This window comes from Poecilia formosa, unplaced genomic scaffold, assembly GCF_000485575.1.
Source record: "Poecilia formosa unplaced genomic scaffold, Poecilia_formosa-5.1.2 Scaffold371, whole genome shotgun sequence".
NCBI lineage: Eukaryota > Metazoa > Chordata > Actinopteri > Cyprinodontiformes > Poeciliidae > Poecilia > Poecilia formosa.
In genome coordinates, this window is record NW_006800310.1 from 518,010 (window position 1) to 539,600 (window position 21,591).

A 21,591-nucleotide genomic window follows, 5' to 3' on the forward strand; every position below is an offset into this window, starting at 1 on the left:
TCTGTATCTTTTATCAAGTGTAATAAGGTATTTGCACGAGAACAAGACTAAATATACTTGCTATAATTTTGTTTTGGCAGTTTATAACTTGAAGTCAGACAATTTGCTGCATAATTACATAAATTTAAAGAAACAAAATACACATTTTAGCCTAAATATATTGATGCAAACATCAGTTTTTGTTGATTTTCTGAAGTTTTTCAGACTCTGATTTCGTCAAACTGAACGTCTAGTTCAGTGAAATAACTCCTGCATTGTTCCATTAAATATGGCCGCCTCATATTTAAACATGTTTCATCCTCGGTGTCTGATAGCGGCTCCTGTTTACGCGACACAAACTGTTTCAGTCTGCTGCTCCGCTCTCTGTAAACACTCCTGCAGCTCCTCCTTCCTGCTCTTTGTGTCTGCTGGGTTTAACAACCTGAAGTGGAGGATTAAAACAGAACCAAAACAGAAACGCAGGTCATAATTCAGCAGGACAGCGGCGATAAAGCCCCGCAGCCAGCTGTAGCTTTCTCTGTTTTCGCTCTGAGGGATGATGGATGCTCCCTGGCAGGTTTCTCAAAGATTACACCGTCACTTTTTCCATACGCACATACAGCTGGGCGGTTATTTAATCACACTGTAAATTAAGAGCTTTGTGTCAGCGGCGCTTCCTTATAAAGCAGTGAAGTAAAACCGGCGGCTGCTCGGAATCAACTGCTGGTGTTCTGCAGGTTTGCATTAAACCAGAGAAAATATTTCAGAAAAAAAACTCAGTTATGTTTATTTTAAAGTAGCAAAGTACCTAAAGCATCTATTCTGAATTTCAACAATAAGAAAACTAAGAACAAGTTTTTAAATAAAAAAAAAATCAATTTTAAACACACAGCTGTTCTTGATTCACTACAATCCACAAATACTTTAGACTTCCTCTAAAACATTTATAAATACACATTTTAATACTTTAAACACTAAATATGCCTTAATATTTACTATTACACTCAGTAGAAACAAGCTTCACTAGATTTCACAAATAAAGAACAAAATAATATATTTAAATAAAACTATTACAACAAATGCAGGTTTTAGCACTTTTATGATGGAATAATTGCACAAAATAATGACTCCAAACAATCAGGAATGTTTTGTAGTTGTTTTTTTTTCACTAATTTTGAAATTTTGTTCCTAAACAAGAATTTTGACATTAACTATAAATATGTAAACTTTGTAGGTAGTAAATATTTTTGTATTATATTTTATACAAAATAATTTTATGCACATAAGTTGCACTTTTCTTTGAATTTATAAAATGGCAGTTTTTAAAACACAATATTTTTATCAATCATAAATTATAAGCTTAACATTTCTGGAGCTAATAAAGTTTTATTTGTTTGATGAAAACGTCTCTTTTCGCTTACAGAGGTTGCAGACGGCGATTCTAGACACCAAAGGAAAATATAGTTTAGATAAAAAAGTAGAGGTGGAACTTTGTTAAAGGATCTGTAATTAATTCAACTATTTGTCGACAAAATAAGCAAATTTTTCAATTCAAAATCAATTTTTGCTGCTAATTTATTAATTAAATTATTACTTTAAGAAAAATGAGCTGAACAACAAATATATTTAAAGTTTTTAATCTTTTATTCAGCCATCAGATTGAAGCTCTGATCATTCATGGAGCTTCTTTAGAAATGTGGATGCTAACATTAGCATTAGCTACATGGTTAGCGTTGACATGCTGTTTTAGGCTAGCATAGCTTTGCTGATGAGCTAACTCCTTTTAGCACAACTTGAACACAACAATCATCTTTTCCAGCGTCCAATCAGATCGTTTGAAGCAGAAACTAAAACCCAGTGGGGCGAAGAGAGAAGCGGCTTCGTCCTGTCGCTGTTAGAACCATGTGCGCCAGATTTATGGGTGTACCAGAAACACACAAATAAAATGGTTCCACCTGGAAAAAAATGTGATTAATTACGTTAAAATCTGTATAGTTAGTTTAAAACTCTTCCTTACCTTCAGACATTTGTAAGCAAACCTTGGAGCGATGAAGCAGCGTTAGCGTTATGGTACACTAACCAGAGCTCCATGAAACAATCTCAGACCTGGCACTGGAGCGAAGCCCGGTCGCCAGCCGTCTCTAGAAATAGACGGCCATTAAGCTGAACCAGCCTGTAACTAAAACAATCATGATTTGGACCTGGACTGGTTCTGTAGGGCGGATCGTCATCGACGGGATCGACATCTGTAAGCTTCCCCTGCAGACGCTCCGGTCTCGACTCTCCATCATCCTGCAGGATCCGGTTCTGTTCAGCGGCTCCATAAGGTACACAAACACACACTGCTGACCCGCGCCGTCCCACCGGACTCATCAGGACCCAACAGCTTCCTCTTCCTGTTTTATGTTTGTCTATCAAAGCAACACAAGTTTATGATTTTGGTTTCTTCTGATTCGCAAAGATGAAGGTTAAAACCAGAAAAGGCTTGTTTGTATTTTTAAAAATGGAACTGGAGTTTTTCTTTTCTGACAGATTCTTGTTTTACTCTGAAACCTGACAAAATCCTGATTAAAAATGGATCCATGATGTGATTTCCAGTCAGATAATAATCATAAATAATAAAGACAACAATAATATTTGCCTTCTAAGCAGCCAGACCTTCTTATAATCTCCTAATGTGGTTTTGAACAACAGATTCAAGAGTTTTTTTGTTGCTTAATCACAAATGTTCAGTCCAGCACCGGGTTATTTTTGAGACAGATTTTATATTTTGAGCCATATAACTCATAATTAGTTACAAATACAGTCAGTATTACAGAAATTTAATTGGTTCTGGTAGGAATATCATCTGTTTTCCCTCCGGTAGATTTGGTTTGATTGGGACCAAAACTGAAACATTTCTGACATTTCCAGCTTCTGTTAGTGAGTCTAAATATGGGCATTCTTTTATTCAAGTTCAAAAATATCAGTTTACACCAAAAGGAGCAGAAACAAAAATTCATGCTTCCAAATGTGTGTGAAGAAGGAGAATAGTTGAGCTGGCAGCGGCTCCAGCTGCGGGTTTGAAACGCAGCAGGAGCGCCGACTGAAACGACCCGACTTTGTCACAGACGTCACAGACGGAGGAGGTCACTGGAGACGAAGGACGCCCCGACTCCGTCCTCCTCTCCTCCTCGTGTTTGTGCTACGAGATAATCACGCCGACTGTTTGTTGAAAAAGACGGAGCATGTGGTGTTTGTTTGGACAGTTACGCTGCTTCAGATAACGCTGTGAGAGACGGCGCAGGCCGGGGTGAATGGTCGACAGTAACTGCTTCACTCACTTCCTGAAAGCACCAAATGCTCAGACAGTGAGAATCTCAGCAGGAACACGAAGAGTCACTCAGTTAAAACACAGCGGCAGAAAAAGGAAGTTATAGGGAGACAAAGGAGCAAAACCTGATGGAAACCTCACAGATGTTGAGATTAATGCCAGAAATTTTCTAGAAAATAACTTTTGAAAAAAAAACAAGTTTTCTTATAAAAAAAAGTTAGAGCTTGAAAAGTCAAAAGATTTGCTAGAAAAAAATGTGGAAATTTCTGAGTTTCAAAAGTCAAAAATGTTCCACTTTTGCAACTAGGAGTCAAAAAATCTTTACTTTTTAAAGTAAAATTTTGTTCTTATTTCCTCATTTTTCTAAGATTAATTGCGAAATTTGAATTTTTTCTAGAAAATTTTTGACTTTTCAAACATAGAAATTTCCACGTTTTTCCTAGAAAATATGAGTATGAAAAGTCAAAAATTTCCTAGAAAGGAAAATAATTCTGAACATTTTTAAGTTTCAAAACTTGAAAATGTTTAACTTTTGAAAGGCAGAAATGTCCATGTTTCTTCTGAAATATTTATTTTTAAAATTATATAAATAAAATATTTAAAATTATTCTCATTAGAATTTTCAACTTTTCAAACTCAGAAATTTTTATTCCTAGAAAATGTCAGTGTTTTTTTCTGTCTGTTTTGCTCGTGTCGAACTGAAACCGACGTTTTCATGTCTGTCTTCCTCCAGAGATCCTGTCGTCGTTTGTTACTCATCATAATCTGTAAATTAATCCTGTTGCAGGTTTAATCTGGATCCAGAGCGCATGTGCACTGACGACCGCCTGTGGGAGGCGCTAGAGATCGCTCAGCTGAAGAACCTGGTCAAATCGCTTCCTGGAGGACTCGGTATGTTTGCTGATAACTAATCGATCGTTCAGGTGTCTTCAGGTGCAGTGAACCTGCCTCTGTGTGTCCAGATGCCGTTGTGACAGAAGGAGGGGAAAACTTCAGCGTCGGGCAGCGGCAGCTCTTCTGCCTGGCCAGAGCCTTCGTCAGGAAGAGCAGCATCCTCATCATGGACGAAGCCACGGCGTCCATCGACATGGCGACGGTTCGTCCCCCAGCATGAGGAAAACCAGGACAGACGGACAATTTTACAACAGATTCAGACATTTTTCACATCAGTTTCAAATCAAATGATATAAATACAGTAAAACCAGAAGAAATGATGGAAAATTTGAGAGGAATTAGTCATGTTGCCATGTCTAAAATTTAATTGACTGGACGCCAGAATAAAGACATGATTGTCATTAATCAAGAGAGATGCACAGTCTGTGACAAGGAGACATGAAAATAGTAAAAATAATTAATAAATGTGACCAAAAGGGCGTAAGCATAAAGCTGACATGGTTAACTCAAAATCTGTTTGTAGCCTTTAAGAAATTACTTTTATTATTCAAAAAACAATTATTAATTTTAAAAAATATAAAACATAGAAAATAATATGAAAAAGAAAATATATGTAAATATGTATGTATTATATATGTATATATATTTTTAAAAAATATTTAAGAAAAAACAATATGAAAAGATTTTTAAAAATAAAATTGTTAAAAAACTACTTTAAAAAAAGAAAATCATGTTTTAAAAAGAAATTATATATTTAAAATGCCCAAACTTCTTATTACCCTGTTGGAAAAAAACACTTTTATTTTGTTTGTGTAATGAATTTTACTTTAGTTTTAAATCGTCTTTCCAGAAATAGAAGTTTAGAAAGACACAGATAGATGTGCAAACGTTTCCTTCGTCTGCATGAAAATAATTTGTTACTTGAACCAGTGATATAATTCTGAAACCATGGATTTGGGATTAAACGCTACTTTAAAACCTGACAGAACATTAATGTGACAGTTTTCTTTAAAGACAGATTTCTGAAAAGTCATATTTGTGCATTAATAATGGTGTAATCATACATCATTATATTTCTGCTACATGCTTTCTGCTGAGTTATTTTTTATCGCTCATGTTTTGTGTGTTTTGCAGGAAAACATCCTGCAGAAAGTCGTGATGACGGCGTTCGCAGACAGAACCGTCGTTACGATTGCAGTAAGTCGTCGCTTCGCTTCGGCTGTAAATAAAACTCTGACGCTGCAAAATGCTGAGATCGATGCAGATCTGCAGCTTTTTGATCATTTTCCTTTAAGGCTGCGTAACTTTTATTAAAAATATACTTTTAAATATTTGTTGAAATTGTCACCATGTTGCGACAGTTTGGTATGTGAGACAATCTGAAATAATTGAGCTCCTCTGCTTTCTTCCAGTGCTAGCTAGAAACAACCGATCAATCAGAGGCAGGAGGCGGGGCTTAGTGCTGTTAATCATTCCCCTTTGCTTTCTGTTAGCCAGAATCACCTGTCATGGTTGCTAAGGCTAGTTAGCATAAAAGGCAGATAAACAGTTTTCCTGTAATGGTCAGTTGTTTTTCCGACATTAGCGCATTTAGTGGCGAGTACATGAGGATGATTGGCAGCGCTAAGCCCCTCCTCTTGGCTCTGATTGGTTGTTTTTGGTGCATTTTTTTCAGACAGGACTAACAGCTCACTGAGGAGGATTAAACCGATCCTTTCACAGATGATCTGTCTCATGTTAAACGGCCACGACATGTTTTAACAAATATATAAATATATATTTTATGAAAGTTACAAACTGCAGCTTTAAGCATTTCTCCTGATTTTTTCCTCCTTCAAACTAAATTCATTTTCCTGCATTCGCGTTGAATACATTTCCTGCAAACTTCATCCTCTTTTACCTGCTTTCCTTTTTCTGTGTTGCGTCATGTCACCCCCTCCTCTTCTTCCTTCTCCTTTCCTTCCTCCTCCTCTTCTTCCTCCTCTTCGTCGGACCTCCAGCACCGCGTCTCCTCCATCTTGGATGCGGAGCAGGTGCTGGTCTTCTCCTCTGGGATTTTGGTGGAAAGTGACTCGGGTCCCAACCTCCTAGCGCAGGAGGAAAGCCTCTTTGGTGTGCTAGTGAGGACTCACAAGTAGACCTGGATCCGCTCAGACCCAACGCCGACCTCTGACCTCCGACCTCTGGTTTCTGGTTTCTGTCTGTTTTCCTGATTTTCCCTGCTGAAGCCTTACTGCCGCTGACTGCCTGGTTGGTACCAAATGAACTGCTGCATGCTCTCTGATCAGCACTGAACTTCTGCTACAGAACAATATTTAAAACAGCTTGTTTCAAGAAACCCTTACAGGAAAAATTAAACTCAATTCTCCTTTATCTGCAAAGTACAGATGAAAAGATGGATAAATGGATTGAAACAGGAAGCTAACCTGCCGATACAGGAAGCTAACCCGTTGTTGTGTGTCTGCAGCACCGTGTCCACACCATCCTAACCGCTGACCTGGTCATTGTGATGAAGCGAGGAAACATCCTGGAGTACGACACACCGGACACTTTGCTGGAGCAGGAAGATGGGATGTTCGCTTCCTTCGTTAAAGCCGACATGTAGACTCCAACAACCGACGGATCGGTTTGGTTTAATCCTCGACTCTTTAGTTCAAACTCATTTTTGCAACAAGGACACAGAAACATCACGTCTAAACCGACGATGCAGCAGGAAGCTGTGGACAAGCTGAAACTGGTCGTGTTAATCCAGTTAATCTCATCTTGGATCAGCATCATGCTCACAATCTGTGGGAAAAGTCTCACATTAAACACAGACGTCTCGTTACTTCAGTTAGTTTTATACATCATCTCTAAAGGTTTTGAACATCAATGGGGTTTTCAGTAAAACCACAGTTATCAGGTGTTTGTCAGTAATTAGATCTACTAGATTAAATAAAGAGGTAGAATAAATTCAAACCCCAAATTACTGTAAAGTCTAGATCATTTAGCCTAAATCTTAGTTGTGCATTTTCTACAAAAAATAATAATTTATACACAATAAATTTAATTAAACCTGAAAGTGGAGAATTAAAATAAATGTACTACATTAAAGGCTGTAGTTCCTTGTGTGGCTATAAGTTTGTCCAACATTAGTAGTGGGTGGGCAGTGCTAACTAAAAAGCTAGCTGTGCTAACCCTAAATCACTAATCATAAACATTAGCTCTGCTAACGCTAAGCAGCTACACCAGCCGGGTATGTAACGCTAATGCTAAAGCGCTAAGTTTAATGATGATGATCCCCACTGTGTGTCAATAACATGAGCTACATCATAGAATAGCGCCCTCAACTGGATCAAATTTGTCATTACACACTTCTGTTTGCGCTACAGGAAAAGATTATTTGAAACAAACCTCTCACTCATGGTTTCAGTTTTATAGTTGCTTTGCTAATACTGCTGCATAGGCGAAAGAGTTTCCCCCACTTCAAAGTCGTTAGCCAAACAGTCAACAATTAAAACTTCACTCGCATGTTGAGCTTTATTTTAATTAGCTCCACGATTAGCGGGAGTGTCCCCATCAGTGTTGACGGGCTTCTCCAATCTAGAATGTTGTCAATATTTCTCTATAAACTCTTATTCTTGGTTTCACGACCAATAAAAATGCCTCCAAATATGTCCAAGATTAAGACCAACATGCGGTTAATTGCATTTATTTTGTTTTATTTCTTGTTTTCAGCAGATTCTACAAAAAACAAAGGTTGAATTACTCCAGATAGAATTCAAGATTTAGCATCTTTGAACTGCAAACACACTCAGGAAGACGTGCGTTAATCCGCCACATTAAATTGTCCCAGATGAGTTCAGTGTTTCTTTAAAGGTTTTAAAACCTGCTGTCACTGGTTTTTGTGCCTCTTGGATTTTTAAACATTTAGTGAAATTTACCCTGATATTGGTGATCCCGGACGAGCCCCCAGTTGTTTTACCTCTTTGTCTTGCTGAGTTTGTACAGGCTCTGTGCTTTTAGGACCTTTTGTGATGTCATTCTTTTTAAACTGTTTAACTTTTACATATTGCAACACTTTTAGACTTTTATCAATTTTTACACAGATGCTAAGCAATAATAATGCAGAAAGTTTGAATGTTGGCTGGTGTTTGGTACTTCATGCAGTTTTTCTCACTGTGAAGGAAGTTTTTATTTTGTTTTTATTTTACTCTGTTTATTCTAAGATTCTGCCACAGAAATACGACTGATAGAGGAGACTGAACTGGTTCCTCATGAGGAGGAAGAGGATGAAGCCTGAGCAGCAGATTGTTATATATTTGGTTACATTGTCTGTTAGTGACAAAAGATCAGAAACTGTTTTCAAACAAAAAAGATTAATAATTACCTGAAAATATTCCTTCTAATCTTTTCAGTCTGTCATGATGAATATTGCTCCTAGTATGGATTATTTACCATGAAGTAGTTTTTGATATGGGCAGTTGTCCAGGGTGGAATCAGGAAGGGGAGGACATGAGCACAATATAAGATAATTAGAGTTGGTACTTTGACACGTTAACTTTGATTAATTAATTACCAAGAATGGGTTAAAATTTTAACATAATCGTTTGTTGTTGTTTTTTTAGGCGGGGGGGTTCTCAGTGATTCCTGAAACCGGAACCTTTGAATTTCCATGTTTCTGGTATGGCTGTAAATCTAACACACAGTAATGGACAACAAAGTCGCTTCTCTCAGCCCACTGCGGGTTAATTTTTGCTTCTAAAACGATCTGATTGGAAAAGACTATTGTTGTGTTCATGTTGTGCTAAAATGAGTTAACGAATCAGCGAAGCTATTTAAGCCTAATGCTAATTGTGCTAATGCTAATGGTAGCGTCCACAGTCTACATTTCTAAAGATGCTCCGTGAACAGATTAAAAGCAATAAATATCTTTATTGAGCTCATTTAATTCAATAATTTGGCAACAAAAAGTTTAACTGAAATGTTTATTTTGTTATGTTGGTTTTGATTAATTACAATTAACTGATTTCAGACCCTAAAATTAACTCCATTAAAAATGTCGATGTAGTCCCACCACTAAAATAATACAACTTAAATATTTGAAGTTGCATAATTGGCATTTTTAATTGAAAAAATTAACTTCTCGCTCTGATTTATTAATTTTTTTGTTAAGCATCAAACCTTCTGGACTGAAACAATCTGTTTCACCTGCAGCGTGTTTCTGCTGCATGTTGTCGCTCAGTCGGTCGTATTTCTGTGCAGACGTCAGTGCGAACACTGTAAGGCGCCGCGGCTCCGCCTGCAGCCGCTGACCCTGCTGTCTGTCTGCAGTCGTGCTTTGCTGAGCGTTTTTGGCTTTCGGTACCTGAGAGGTGATTTTCTGTAAAGTCTAATTAAAACTTTTTCTAATATGATTTTTAAAAATTAGGTTCATTTAGTTAGAAATAAAGTTGAACTTCTGGAAGAAACTTTTATGAATAATGATTGGTTAAATTTTACTGGAAAGTTTTTTGTGATTTAAAAAGACATTTTGTTGCATCTTTTGTTTTACCAACTAAAAACTTTCTAATGGCCAATTTAACCTGCTGCCAGCATTTTATATATTTTTTAAAATAAAAAAACAAGATTGTATTTCTGGAAGCAATTTGCATTGTGTTTATATTCCTATTTGTTAATAATTTTGCTCTGATAATCTGATTATTACTGGCTGTTCTTTTGTTTTCAGGTGAATCTTCATCTGCAGAGCATTAATTACTGCTAAAATAATTTATAACTTTTCCTATTTGCCATTCAGACCTGAAAACATTTACTTATGTTCTTTTATGATATTTTAAATATAAACTGTTGCTATTTGCTTTTACTAAGTTAAAATAAACATATTTCACCTCTTTACAGTCAAAACTACTAATAAATCATAATTATGGCCTTTACTGTATTTAGTTTTATGCTATTTTATAATAATTCAGCAACATTTTTTCACCTCTCTGTCTCTGTTTTCTAGTTAGTTAAACTATTTTTATATTATTTATGTTATTTTATGGCTTCTCCTCTGTCAGGAGAAAACACCAGGTTTATTAGATTTATTTCAGTTTTTTCTTTGATGTTTCATCTCAAGATGTTTCTGCTTCAGTTAAACATCACCAGGTTTGTTTTTTCACTCACTGATGTTAAAATCTTTCCTCTTCAGTTCTTAACATTGTTTTGCATTATCCTTGCAGCTGAGATCAATTTTTTGCATATTTACTCTTCTGCATTCGTCTCCACTGGACTCCTTTAACACAACAAACTGTCTGTGAAAAACGGCAGCAATGAAAACAAACAAGATGAAACAAATTATTGTGACTTAGTTAAAAAATTCAGTGACATCAGCAGCTCTATGCAGAAAGTCTCACTTGTTCTGAATTCACTCGACTGTTAGAGACGGTAAATGCAAGTTTTATGCGATTTTTATAAGCATGTGTCAATTCTGTTTGCATATCTAAGGGTTTTAATAACATAAAACAATGATTTATTGTTTGTGCCTATTTTTTTACACATGAAATGACAATAAAACCGTTTTAAGTAAAGTCGGACTCTTTTCCAGCTGAAGGAGGAAACTCAGAAAGCAGGTTATGGAATACGCTGCGGAATGGCGCCCTCTGGCGTTAAATCTGTGAATTGCTCTTACAGAACTGAGAGTTAAAACCGTTTTTGATGTTATTGTCACCATGTTACATAATTATGACTCATGCTTTAATTTCTTAGCTTTATTTTTTATTAAATTTCTTAATTGGCGGCAAAACACGAGCAGAAATTAGGCTGTTTTAAAACAGTTTTTTTTATTTCTCTGCCAATATTTTCTATTTATGGTCTGTTTAGATTTATTCCAATTTATTTATGCTGTTTTTAACGTTTAAGATTTTTATTCGATTTGAAATAGAGATTTTCTTTATGTTTTTAGTTTATAATTTATGAAAGAGCAGGAAATAAATTCTGCCGATCATCATTCAGGGCAGATTAAGAGAAAATTGGTCGATTCCGAAGATTATATTTATAATAAATTAAATAAAGGAAAGCCATGACATCAAAAATAAACACAATTGTGATGTTTCAGCTGAAAAAGATGTGGAAAATGTGGATTTAATCGGCCCACCGAATAGCAGAAAAGCTTAATAAACTCTGATTTCCGATATGAGTTTTAGTTTATCGGTTCTTGAAAGTCCATAACTAATCAAAATTATGCTGTAAAATAGTTTTTTTAATCCAATATTTCCTCTGTTACGCGTAGTTTGTATGATTTCCGACGGTGCTGGTGGAGTCCTTGAAGGCAGCAGCAGCAGCTTCCAGTCCTGATCGGGACTGGACTCTGGAAGTTGGACGACGTCAACAGGACAGAGGACACTGTCCCAGCCCTCAGAGGAGCGGAGCAGAGGCGGCGCGCTGCTCTCAAGTCGGGACGTTTTCATCTTTTGCGCATTTTCGGCATGTTTCCGCGCGTAAAGGCGCACTGAGTGAGGCGGATCTGGGCTTCAGGGCGGCTGAGGAAGAGGAGCGAGATGTTGGCCAGGAAAAGCATCATCCCGGAGGAGTTCGGGCTGCCGGGTCTCGCCTCCCGGCTGCCGCGGAAGCCGGTGTTCCGGGACCGCGTGAACAAGGCGCGCTTCATCGCCAAGAACGGCTCGTGCAACTTGGCGCACAAGAACATCCGCGAGCAGGGCCGCTTCCTGCAGGACGTCTTCACCACGCTGGTGGACCTTAAATGGCGCTTCACGCTCGTCATCTTCACCACGACCTTCGTGAGCAGCTGGCTGCTGTTCGCGATGAGCTGGTGGCTGGTGGCCTTTGCGCACGGAGACATGGACCCGGCGCGGAAAAACGAGACCCACTGCGTCACCGATGTCGAGTAAGAAACTTCTCAAAGAGCTAGAAAAGTGGAAAAAGTTAAACTTGAACAGTGAAAGTAGGTTTAGTGTTAGTTATCTCTTCCTCCCTCCCTCTTCTTTCTCCGTTTAAAACGCAGCAGAGGAAGATGAGGAGAAAAAACTCAACCTGTTAGATTTTTAAATAGATTATTCCCAAAAGGTTTCAGAATGTTTTTACTTTTCAGCATCCATCTATTTAAGTTTTCTTGATGTTCTCTGCTTTGTGATCAGACTATTGAACTCTATGTTCGTTTCTTTTGGCTGCTAATGAAGCAAAAATCGTATTTGCCTAAATCTCAGGCACAAACTAACTTTCACTGGAAATATTCGGGAAAAGCTGTGGTTCAAATTGATTTTCTCAAACAATGCAGCTCAAAATAATGAGAAGAAAGTAGAAACGGTTATTCTTTTATTTAGCAAACACCAAATAATTATGGCCAATAATGATGGTATTGTGAATTAACTTTGGTGGTTCATTTTAACCAGATCTTGCCAGGTTTCTACTTGTCTGTAAACGCCGGTTTACAGACAAGTAGACTATTGATGGTAAATAGTCTCTACTTATACAGGGTTCTGTTTTCAGGCCTTGCTAAATTTGCTCACTCTATGATGTAATTGTCCCAGATGAGGATAGGAAAGTTGATAGGTGCTATCAACTTTCCTATCAATAGGCATCACCAATCTGCCTATTGATGGTAAATAGTCTCTACTTATACAGTATTATTTTCTGACAGAAGGGGATCAAACTGGCAACCCACCAATTTGGTGACAAACTCCTCCAACAATCACCACCATTGTCCTACGATCTCCAACTTCATATTTTCTTCATTAGTGAACAAGACTCCAAGATACTTAAAACTCTTCCTCTCTTCTACGACCTGAAGAAGGCACTCTGCCCTTTTCCAGCTAAAGACCCTGGTCTATTACTAGCAGGTGCTGAGCTTCATCCCGATCACTTCCCACTCCAGAAAAAGCTATAGATCATGATCTGATGATGCCAACAAAACCACATCACATTCAAAAGCCAGAAACCAGATCCTGGGGCAACCAAAAAGGATCCACTTAACACCTTGGCTGTGCCTAGAAATTCTGTCCATGAAGGTTATAACAGAATCGGTGACAAAGGGCAACCTTGACCGAGTCCAACTCTCACCAGGAACAATCAAGACCCTGCTCTGACACCAGTCATCCAAGAATGACCTGGTAACTCTCTCCAGGAGCATCCTACAGGATTTCCTGAGGAACACGGTCCAATGGTTTCTCCAAGTCCACAAAACACGTAAACTGGTTGGGGAAACTCCTACTCACCCTCCAAGACCCTGTGCGATGAAAACCACACCACTCTCCCTGAATCCTAGGTTCTACTATCGGGCGGACCTTCCTGTCCAGAACCCATGACTAGACTTGACCAGGGAGGCTAATGAGTGTGACTCTCCTGTAGTAGACACACACTCTGTAGCCCCCATTTTTAAGTTGGGGAACCAACTAAGAGGTCTACCAATCCAGGGGAACTGGCTGACATTGCAGAGACATGTCAGCCAACACAACCCTACAACATCTAGAACCTTGGGGACCTTTGTACGAATCCACCCCACCACTGAGAAGCTTTTCAACCACCTCAGAGGCTTCAGCACCAGAGGCTGGGACTGACCAGCATCCTCCACCACCAGGTAGTGATCGGTTGACAGTTTTGTTCCTTCTCCTTACCTGAGTGTCCAAGATCAAATGCGACCGAAGATCAAATGAAACATCAACAAAGTCGGTCGTTCAGTTGCGGCACATATGGACACTCTTATGCTTGAACTTGGTTTTCACTACGGGCAGTCCATGAAGAGTGCTGGAGTCCAATAACAAAACACTGGTTGATTCAGATCCCTCCTAATCACCCCCCTCCAGGTCTCACTGTCAATGGCCACGTGAGACTTGAAATCCCCCAGCAGCTGAAGGGAGTCCCTAGCAGGAGTGCTTACCAGGAGCCCCTGCACAGACTCCAAAAAGAATGAGCAATCTGAGTTACTGATTGGATAAACTCCAATATGTGGGTGTCAAGACAGGAACCGATGAGTATGCCCACTCCTGCTAGTGGTGAACTCCAGAGCAGGAGAGTGTCCATCCCCTCTCTTGGTTCCAGACCCGTCAAGGTGAGTCCAACAGTATCTAGCTGGACCCTCTCGACCTCGCTCATCAGCTCAGGTTCCTTCCCTACCAGAGAGGTATAACACATCTTGGGAGCCAGCTCCTGCAGCCGAGGATCAATGTAAAGGCAACTTCAACAATAAAGTGATCAAACCGCCAAGGTCTTTGGTCACTGCCTGTCCTACATGGCAGCCAACCAACACATGGTGACCCATAGCCAGTGGAGGGAACTCTGCATCCATTGTTGTTGCTCATCTTAAGGTATATTTAGAATTAAAATATATCGTATTCTGTCTATGCAGATGACATCCAACTTCACCACTGGTTTCAGAGAATACAGGATCTCTTAAATGACAACTGAAACATCTAAGATGGAAACTCCAGCCCAAAATATTCCAACATTACATGACAATTTTCTGCCTATGCAGTACTCTAACACAACTTCATGTTGTAGAAATGACCTGAGTGGAGTGTTGTAACAATTGATCTGTAACAATCAAAATGGAACCTACCTAACTTATAAAAAAGTGATGCAGAAAAACACAGAGCGCACATTTAACAGCACCAATGATAAAACACATATTTTTCTGTGTAAAACAGTATTATTAAAATAATAACCTGATAGGTTTGTGATTTTTTGTTTAAGATGTTTGAGTTTTTCAGTGTTTTCTCTTTTCCCAGGTCGTTTATCTCAGCCTTCCTGTTCTCCATCGAGGTTCAGGTGACCATCGGCTTCGGAGGTCGGATGATAACAGAACACTGCCTGGCGGCCATTACTGTCCTCATCTTGCAGAACATAGTGGGACTCATCATCAACGCCGTCATGCTGGGTAGAAACATTCATTTGCTGATGCAGAGACGACCTACCAATCAGAGACTATAAGAGTTGGATATTATTGGGCGTTTCTCCGTTCTCAGGCTGCATCTTTATGAAGACGGCTCAGTCGAACCGCCGAGCGGAGACGTTGATCTTTAGCCGCCACGCCGTTATCGCCGTGAGGAACAACCGTCTGTGCTTCATGATTCGCATTGGAGATCTGAGGAAGAGCATGATTATTGGAGCAACCGTCAGATTACAGGTTGTTAATTTGGATTATCTCCTTTGACCTCTGAGGATTAAACTGGTTGACAGTATTTTGTAACTAGTAGCAATATTGTAGCTCTTTTTGGTGTCTGATTCTTAGAACAAGCTGACATTAAAACATTATATTTATATTAATTCAACACTAAAGTGAAGAATAATGGAATTGAAAAAATTATTAGGCAAATCTTAATAATTAAGTATTTTTATTATTTTTCTTTTTTGTTATTGGAACTATAAAATGGACAACAGAGGTACACAAAGAGCATTATATAGAAAATCCGGCCTTAAAACAGTCAGGTGTCTTTTACATCAAATAAAATTCACATTTGATTATTAATTATGAGAAAATGGAAATTAAAAAACACATAACAAGGACAATTTGCTGTCTGTCCTTTAATATTAATAACTGAATAAATAAAGAGAAACAAAACATGTGCAATTATATATTTATATGAATAATATTAGAACATTGGATCTTAACATTTAGCTCACAGTTTAAGACTCATTAGTCAGAAAAACGCATGTAAAAACTTCGGTTTTTCTAGTTTTTAGCTTTAGCAAAAGATATTCTCCCAGCCCAAATATTTTTCTTTGCATAATAAAACTATCTTTTTGTAACAAAACAATTCACAGACCCAGTTTGTTTAATTAGAAACATATTCCTTGTGTTGAAACAACAAAAATGTAAACAGAAAAGGGCAGCATGCTAATGGCTAACTAGCCTAGCTTAGCTCAGCAGAACAGGTTGGTAGCTTAGCGGCGTGATGCTAATAATGTACTTTATTTATATATTTATTGATTTATTGATTTATTCATGTACTGTAGTGTAATTTGAATTAATAATTCATTTATTTATGGATTCATTTAGGTGGGTTTAGATTATTTTTATCCAGAGCACAAAGAGAAAATGAATTTTTAGCATTTGAGCAAAGGAATAGATAAAGTTTGCTTTCATTTTCACCAACATTTGACAGCTAAAGGTTCATGTTGCATATATCCAACATATTTTCCAAGGTCTGTTTTTTTATCTGTTGTGTTTGTAATATATTTTACACAGAAGAAAGGGAAATGTTTCAGGATTGGTTGAAATGGTTTGGCCTGCAGGTGGTGAGGAAGACGACGACTCCAGAGGGCGAGATAATCCCCATCCACCAGATCGACGTTCAGACTGAGAGCGCCATCGCCAGCAACAGCCTGTTCCTCCTCGCCCCGCTCATCATCTGCCACGTCATCGACAAAAACAGGTTCACCGCAAAACTTTACGTCTCCATTTTCCAGTTCCTCTTTAAACTTGAGTTTAGCTGTGGAGACTTTTTCTTCTCAAAATATCAGAATATCGTAAAGAATTATCTGTACACAGGCAAAATTTAACAGCCTTGAATTGAATAAATTGATGTATCTAGAATTAAGTTATTAAAATGTCTTAAGTTAAGTAAAAACAGCAAGTTAGCCTTAAATACATTAATCACGAGTCTTAAATATTGTTGTTTTTTTGAGGAAACTAAGGCAATACAAGTCTTAAATTTCATTAATAATAGTCTTTAAAAAATCTTAAATTTGATTTGGTGAAACCTGCAGAAATCCTGAATGTTGGGTTTTAATTTTCTGTAATTGAACAAAAATTAATCTTTGGAATATTTTATTGTCTAATAAATCAAATTAATATTTAGTTTCACTTTCTGAAATGAGAAACAAAAATATTTGAACTTTTTTGCAATATTCAGTTTTGTTCAGTTTGTGCCTTTGAAAGCAATTAAATGCAGAGTCACATTTCCTTGAGTAACTTTGAGAAAAATTTACTTACTATGCTTGTACTTTTATTTTTATTTTATTCTGAAGTATTTCTGCTCTTACTTGAGTAAAATGTATGTATTTTCTATCCTCTGAATGAAAAGCAAACATGTTTTAACCAAACATTCACCAGACTCAGACCTGCAGGTTCTGTTAAAGTTTCATTTTTTATTGAAAGAAACTGATTTGGAAAAATTTATTTTTGCCTGATTGTGTCTTTTGTTACTTACATAAATTAATGTCATTTTCACACTTAAAATACCAAAATTTCCACTTGACTTTATATTTTGGTCCATCTAATGATGTAATTTTTAAATATTAGATGATTGATAAATTGATCAGTTACTCAGTACTTGAGTAGACTTTTAGTCAAATACTTTTTACTCGAGTAATTTTGAAGTCGTTTTACTCTTACCTCTGATTGATTACTAATTTAGGACGGTATTGCAGATTTCCTCTCATGTTTAATAAAAAAAACTGACTTTTTGCTCTTTTCTCTTGTGTTTTCTGTGAATGTTTCGTCCGCTCAGCCCGCTGTACGACCTCTCGGCCATGGAGCTGCAGTGCAGCGACTTGGAGGTGATCGTCATCCTGGAGGGAGTCGTGGAGACGACGGGCATCACCACCCAGGCCCGGACCTCCTATGTCTCTGAGGAGATCCAGTGGGGCCACCGCTTCGTTCCCATCGTTACGGAGGAGGAGGGCGTGTACTCCGTGGACTACTCCAAGTTCGGCAATACGGTTAAAGTGAGTGCTTCAGGTCAAACTTTAACGTCTGGCACAGATATGTAAGAACATATGTAAGAATGTTCTTAGTCACTATTCAATAATTACTACATTAATTAGCATAATTAAAGCGGGCTGCTGTTTTGAAGGTGAGCACGCCCAGCTGCAGCGCTCGGGAGCTGGACGAGAAGCCGTACATCCTGATCCAGACGCTGCAGAAGAGCGAGCTGTCGCACCAGAACTCCCTCAGGAAGCGAAACTCCATGAGACGCAACAACTCCATGCGGAAAGGCGGCGGCAGCCTGCGCAGGAACAACTCCGGGCTGGTTCCGCCCAAAGTGCAGTTCTTCACCCCTACGGAGGGCGGCCAGAGCCTGAATGCCGTCACCTGACATGAGGCCTTTCTCCTGCAGGGCGCACTGTTCCTCTGGGCCAGGAGCAGGACTGTTTCTCTGACGGGACTCCTCCTGCTCCCCTCCTCAACGAGACTCGTGTCTCAGTGCGTCTGTTGTTGTTGTTATTATTATTGTTATTATCTTCATTAGGAGGTGATTGCACTGACACACACACACGCACGCACACACACACACACACACACACACCTTTATGGGATGTTTGGTAACACTTTGTTTGAAGGGGTGAGTATAAGACTGACATAACATCTGTAAGAACATGAAGGAGTCTTGATGAATGTTTATAACTGTTGTCATGAAGTGTCATTTGGTAAATAATGGCACTTTTAATGCAGGGTTTGGAGGAACTTTGCTTTAAAAGTTTCATTATTTACCGACTGATGCTTTATGACAACAGTCATGGACGTTCATGAAGACTCCTTCATGTTTCTAAATGCTGCTATGTCAGTATTCTCCTTCTCATAAAGTGCTGCCGAATGTTTTCTCAGAACAAAACCACGTAAATAACATCAAGCAGCACTTTATGTTCAGAAAATATTAATTTGCACAACCATGCTCATCAAAATGCTAATCCAAGTAGAAATAACTGCTAGTTTAGGCTCAAACGGCGTCATTTCATATCTCATATCTCATTTTTCTGACTTATTCAAAGTGTTTCTGCTTTCTGGATGTGCAGACATGAAGGTACTTTCTCATTCTTTAACAGTAATTATAACAAGCCAATCACTAATGTTCTGTATTTTTGTGTTTGACAATAAATGCACCAACTTGTTATGAATATCGTTTCTATTGTCACATTTTGTCAAAATTTGAGCAGAAGTTTCTGAAAATGAAGACGATTTTCGTATCAAACTTAAACTGTTGATAGAATCTGAATTTATAACCTGAAGCACAAATCAAGTAAACAAAAATATCTTGATAAATAAAATGTTTTATTGGTTAAAACTGTCACCATGTCATGACAGCTTAACATGAGACAGATAATCTGTAAAAAGATCGATCTCCACCTCCTCACAGCTGCTACTGGTCTGAAGAAATGTAAAACAACCAATCAGAGTCAGGGGGCGGGGCTGGCATTTCCTGCAGGTCAGACCTGTCTTTCAGGTGAGTCAGGAAGTAAACCTGCTGATTTCCTCAACAGAGACGTTGGAATAAACCAACAGAAGACAAAAACCTCGACTTTGAGATCAAATTCAAGAGTTTCTCTTGAAGGATGATGAAATGCTTCGAGAAACACCAGGAATGCTGCAGGTGGTAAAATGGATCGGCTGCTGGCAGAAAAACAAGAACTAGAAGATTTATTCAAAAGCGAAACTGTTTGCGTATTTCAGAGGAACGTCTAGTCATGGCTTCAATCCAAAGGGAAGACCTTCTGTGCCCAGTTTGCCAGAACATTTTTGAGAATCCAGTAACTCTGACATGTGAGCACAGCTTCTGTGTCTCCTGTTTAAAGACAAACTGGGCAGAAAGAGAAACTACCGAGTGTCCGGTCTGCAAGAGAAGGTCATCAAAGACAATACCTGTACCTGACTTTTCTCTAAAGATGGCGTCTGACGAGGCGAGAGCGTCAGGATCTGAGCCGCTCTGCAGTCTGCATGCAGAAACACTCAGCTTGTTCTGTGTGGATGAGCAGCAGCTTCTGTGCCGCGTCTGCAGGGAGTCAGAGACACACAGCGAGCACAAACTCCAGCTCACCGAAGAGGCCGGACAGCAGGCCAAGAAAACGCTGCAGGATTCACTGAAGCCCTTAAGAAAGAGGATGAGGCTCATCCATGAAGTGAAGGGAAGCTGTGATCAAACTGCAGGTCACATCAAAACTCAGGCTGAAGCCACAGAGAGGAAGATCAAAGAGCAGTTTAAGAGGCTTCACCAGTTTCTGGAGGAGGAGGAGGAGGCCAGGCTGAATGCACTGCGGGAGGAAGAGGAGCAGAAGAGTCACATGATGGCGGAGAAGATCAGAGCGCTGAACAAAGAGATCTCAGATCTGTCAGGATTAATTAAAACCACAGAAAACGAACTGAGAGCAAAAGATGTTCAGTTTCTGCTGAATTACAAAGAAACAGTGGAGAGAATCCAGCAGCAGCCGGTTCCTGATGATCCGGACCTGATCTCTGGAGCGCTGATCGATGAGGCCAGATATCTGGGAAACCTGAGCTTCAACGTCTGGAGCAAGATGAAGGACATGATCTCCTTCAGTCCTGTCGTCCTGGATCCAAACACGGCCCATCCAGACCTCACTCTGTCTGACGATCTGACCAGTCTGAAGCAGGCCACGGGAAAACAGGAACTTCCTGACAATCCAGAGAGGATTGACCACTTTATTTCTGTCGTTGGCTCTGAGAGTTTCACCTCAGGATGTCACAGCTGGGAGGTGGAGGTAGGAGAAAACGATGCCTATGTTCTGGGTGTGCTAGTGGGGTCGGATGTGAGGAAAGGCGTCATCTGGCCCGGACTGTGGAGGCTCATGTTCTGCAAAGGAGAATACAAAACACTTTCCCCAACAGATCTGGGATCTGACGTCTCTGTGAAGGGAAACCCAAGAAGGATCCGGCTTTTCCTGGACTATGATGGAGGACGGCTGTTGTTTTCAGACGCAGAAACTGGAGCACACATACACACCTTCACACACACTTTCACCGACAGGTTGTTTCCATACATCAGCACCTGGAGCGAGGTCCCAATAAAGATCGCACCGCAGAAAATCACTGCTGCAGTGGAAGAGCATCTTTAGAAACTCTGCTTTCCTGCACTTTCTGCAACCGTTTCTTGTTCTTTAGGTGACACATCCTGAGCAAGGACAGGTGAATGTACGCAATGGATGGATGACTGCCTGTGTTCAGAACTTTACAAATAATATCAGTTGTTACTTCATACAATCTTAGTTTAATTTATTGTAAATTATGAAGTTTACAATGAAGGAATGTCCAGGAATTATAACAGGTTTTACTCCTTTTATTTATAATTATTTTATGAAGGTGTTTCTAATTGATCAGTGTAAAAAACTGTGATTCTGACTTTGGCCAGCTGTAAAAATTAAGACAGCAAAACAAACTAATTGTAACATAACTGTGTTATAATTTGTAATTATCTGTGAAATAAAAATTTAACGGTTTGAAGGAATGTGAGGGTTCTACTATTCTTTTAATCAGTTAGGACAAGGAAAAGTCTAAACAAAATGTCACTGTTGATGTTTGCAAGTAATTTTATGTTTTTATCGTTTTAAATATGAAATAAAATCAAGCACAACTGAAAGATCATCTGATTAATTTATGACTACAATAAATATTTTAGCAGAAAGATGAAATGTTCTCCTGTTTGTTCCGTGGAACCTGTTTTTGATTTTTAGGTCTGATTTCTGCACATGCGCAGACC

At 38.8% G+C, this 21,591-nt stretch overlaps 3 protein-coding genes across 12 annotated transcripts in view; all 3 read left to right on the forward strand.

The window, feature by feature from the left end:
• abcc9 (ATP-binding cassette, sub-family C (CFTR/MRP), member 9) overlaps nucleotides 1–9,808 on the forward strand; it is a 44,521-nt gene extending 34,713 nt beyond the window's left edge. For 7 of the 10 annotated variants that reach the window (XR_001659088.1, XR_001659085.1, XR_001659087.1 and 4 more), the window contains 6 exons: nucleotides 2,198–2,306; nucleotides 4,080–4,183; nucleotides 4,255–4,388; nucleotides 5,321–5,383; nucleotides 6,187–6,436; nucleotides 6,654–6,745. Coding sequence is in view for 3 of the 10 variants with exons in the window: in XM_016662387.1 (XP_016517873.1) it covers nucleotides 2,198–2,306; nucleotides 4,080–4,183; nucleotides 4,255–4,388; nucleotides 5,321–5,383; nucleotides 6,654–6,791 (548 nt within the window). In the remaining 7 variants the exon portion in view is untranslated. Of the gene's footprint in view, nucleotides 1–2,197; nucleotides 2,307–4,079; nucleotides 4,184–4,254; nucleotides 4,389–5,320; nucleotides 5,384–6,186; nucleotides 6,437–6,653 lie in introns of all 10 variants that reach the window. The other 3 variants (XM_016662387.1, XM_016662389.1, XM_016662388.1) reach the window with 1 other exon arrangement.
• A 1,526-nt stretch (nucleotides 9,809–11,334) lies between these two features.
• Nucleotides 11,335–18,527, forward strand: kcnj8 (potassium inwardly rectifying channel subfamily J member 8). Its single transcript, XM_007575194.2, has 6 exons — nucleotides 11,335–12,050; nucleotides 14,887–15,035; nucleotides 15,124–15,284; nucleotides 16,394–16,533; nucleotides 17,611–17,827; nucleotides 17,956–18,527. Exons 1-6 carry the CDS (start codon nucleotides 11,704–11,706, stop codon nucleotides 18,196–18,198), a joined length of 1,257 nt encoding a protein of 418 aa, XP_007575256.1. The 5' UTR covers nucleotides 11,335–11,703; the 3' UTR covers nucleotides 18,199–18,527.
• Nucleotides 18,528–19,270: 743 nt separating this feature from the next.
• LOC103154047 (zinc-binding protein A33-like) lies at nucleotides 19,271–21,512 on the forward strand. Its single transcript, XM_007575195.2, has one exon. It carries the CDS (start codon nucleotides 19,565–19,567, stop codon nucleotides 20,948–20,950), a length of 1,386 nt encoding a protein of 461 aa, XP_007575257.1. The 5' UTR covers nucleotides 19,271–19,564; the 3' UTR covers nucleotides 20,951–21,512.
• Nucleotides 21,513–21,591: the final 79 nt, after the last annotated feature.

What these genes read in the sequence shown, in the direction of transcription:
- kcnj8 (XM_007575194.2), top strand. Translation starts at nt 11,704, where the DNA reads ATGTTGGCCAGGAAAAGCATCATCCCGGAGGAGTTCGGGCTGCCGGGT. An exon ending in GAGCAACCGTCAGATTACAG is followed by an intron (nt 15,285 to 16,393) that starts GTTGTTAATTTG and finishes TTTGGCCTGCAG; the next exon opens with GTGGTGAGGAAGACGACGAC. An exon ending in CACGTCATCGACAAAAACAG is followed by an intron (nt 16,534 to 17,610) that starts GTTCACCGCAAA and finishes TCGTCCGCTCAG; the next exon opens with CCCGCTGTACGACCTCTCGG.
- LOC103154047 (XM_007575195.2), top strand. Translation starts at nt 19,565, where the DNA reads ATGGCTTCAATCCAAAGGGAAGACCTTCTGTGCCCAGTTTGCCAGAAC.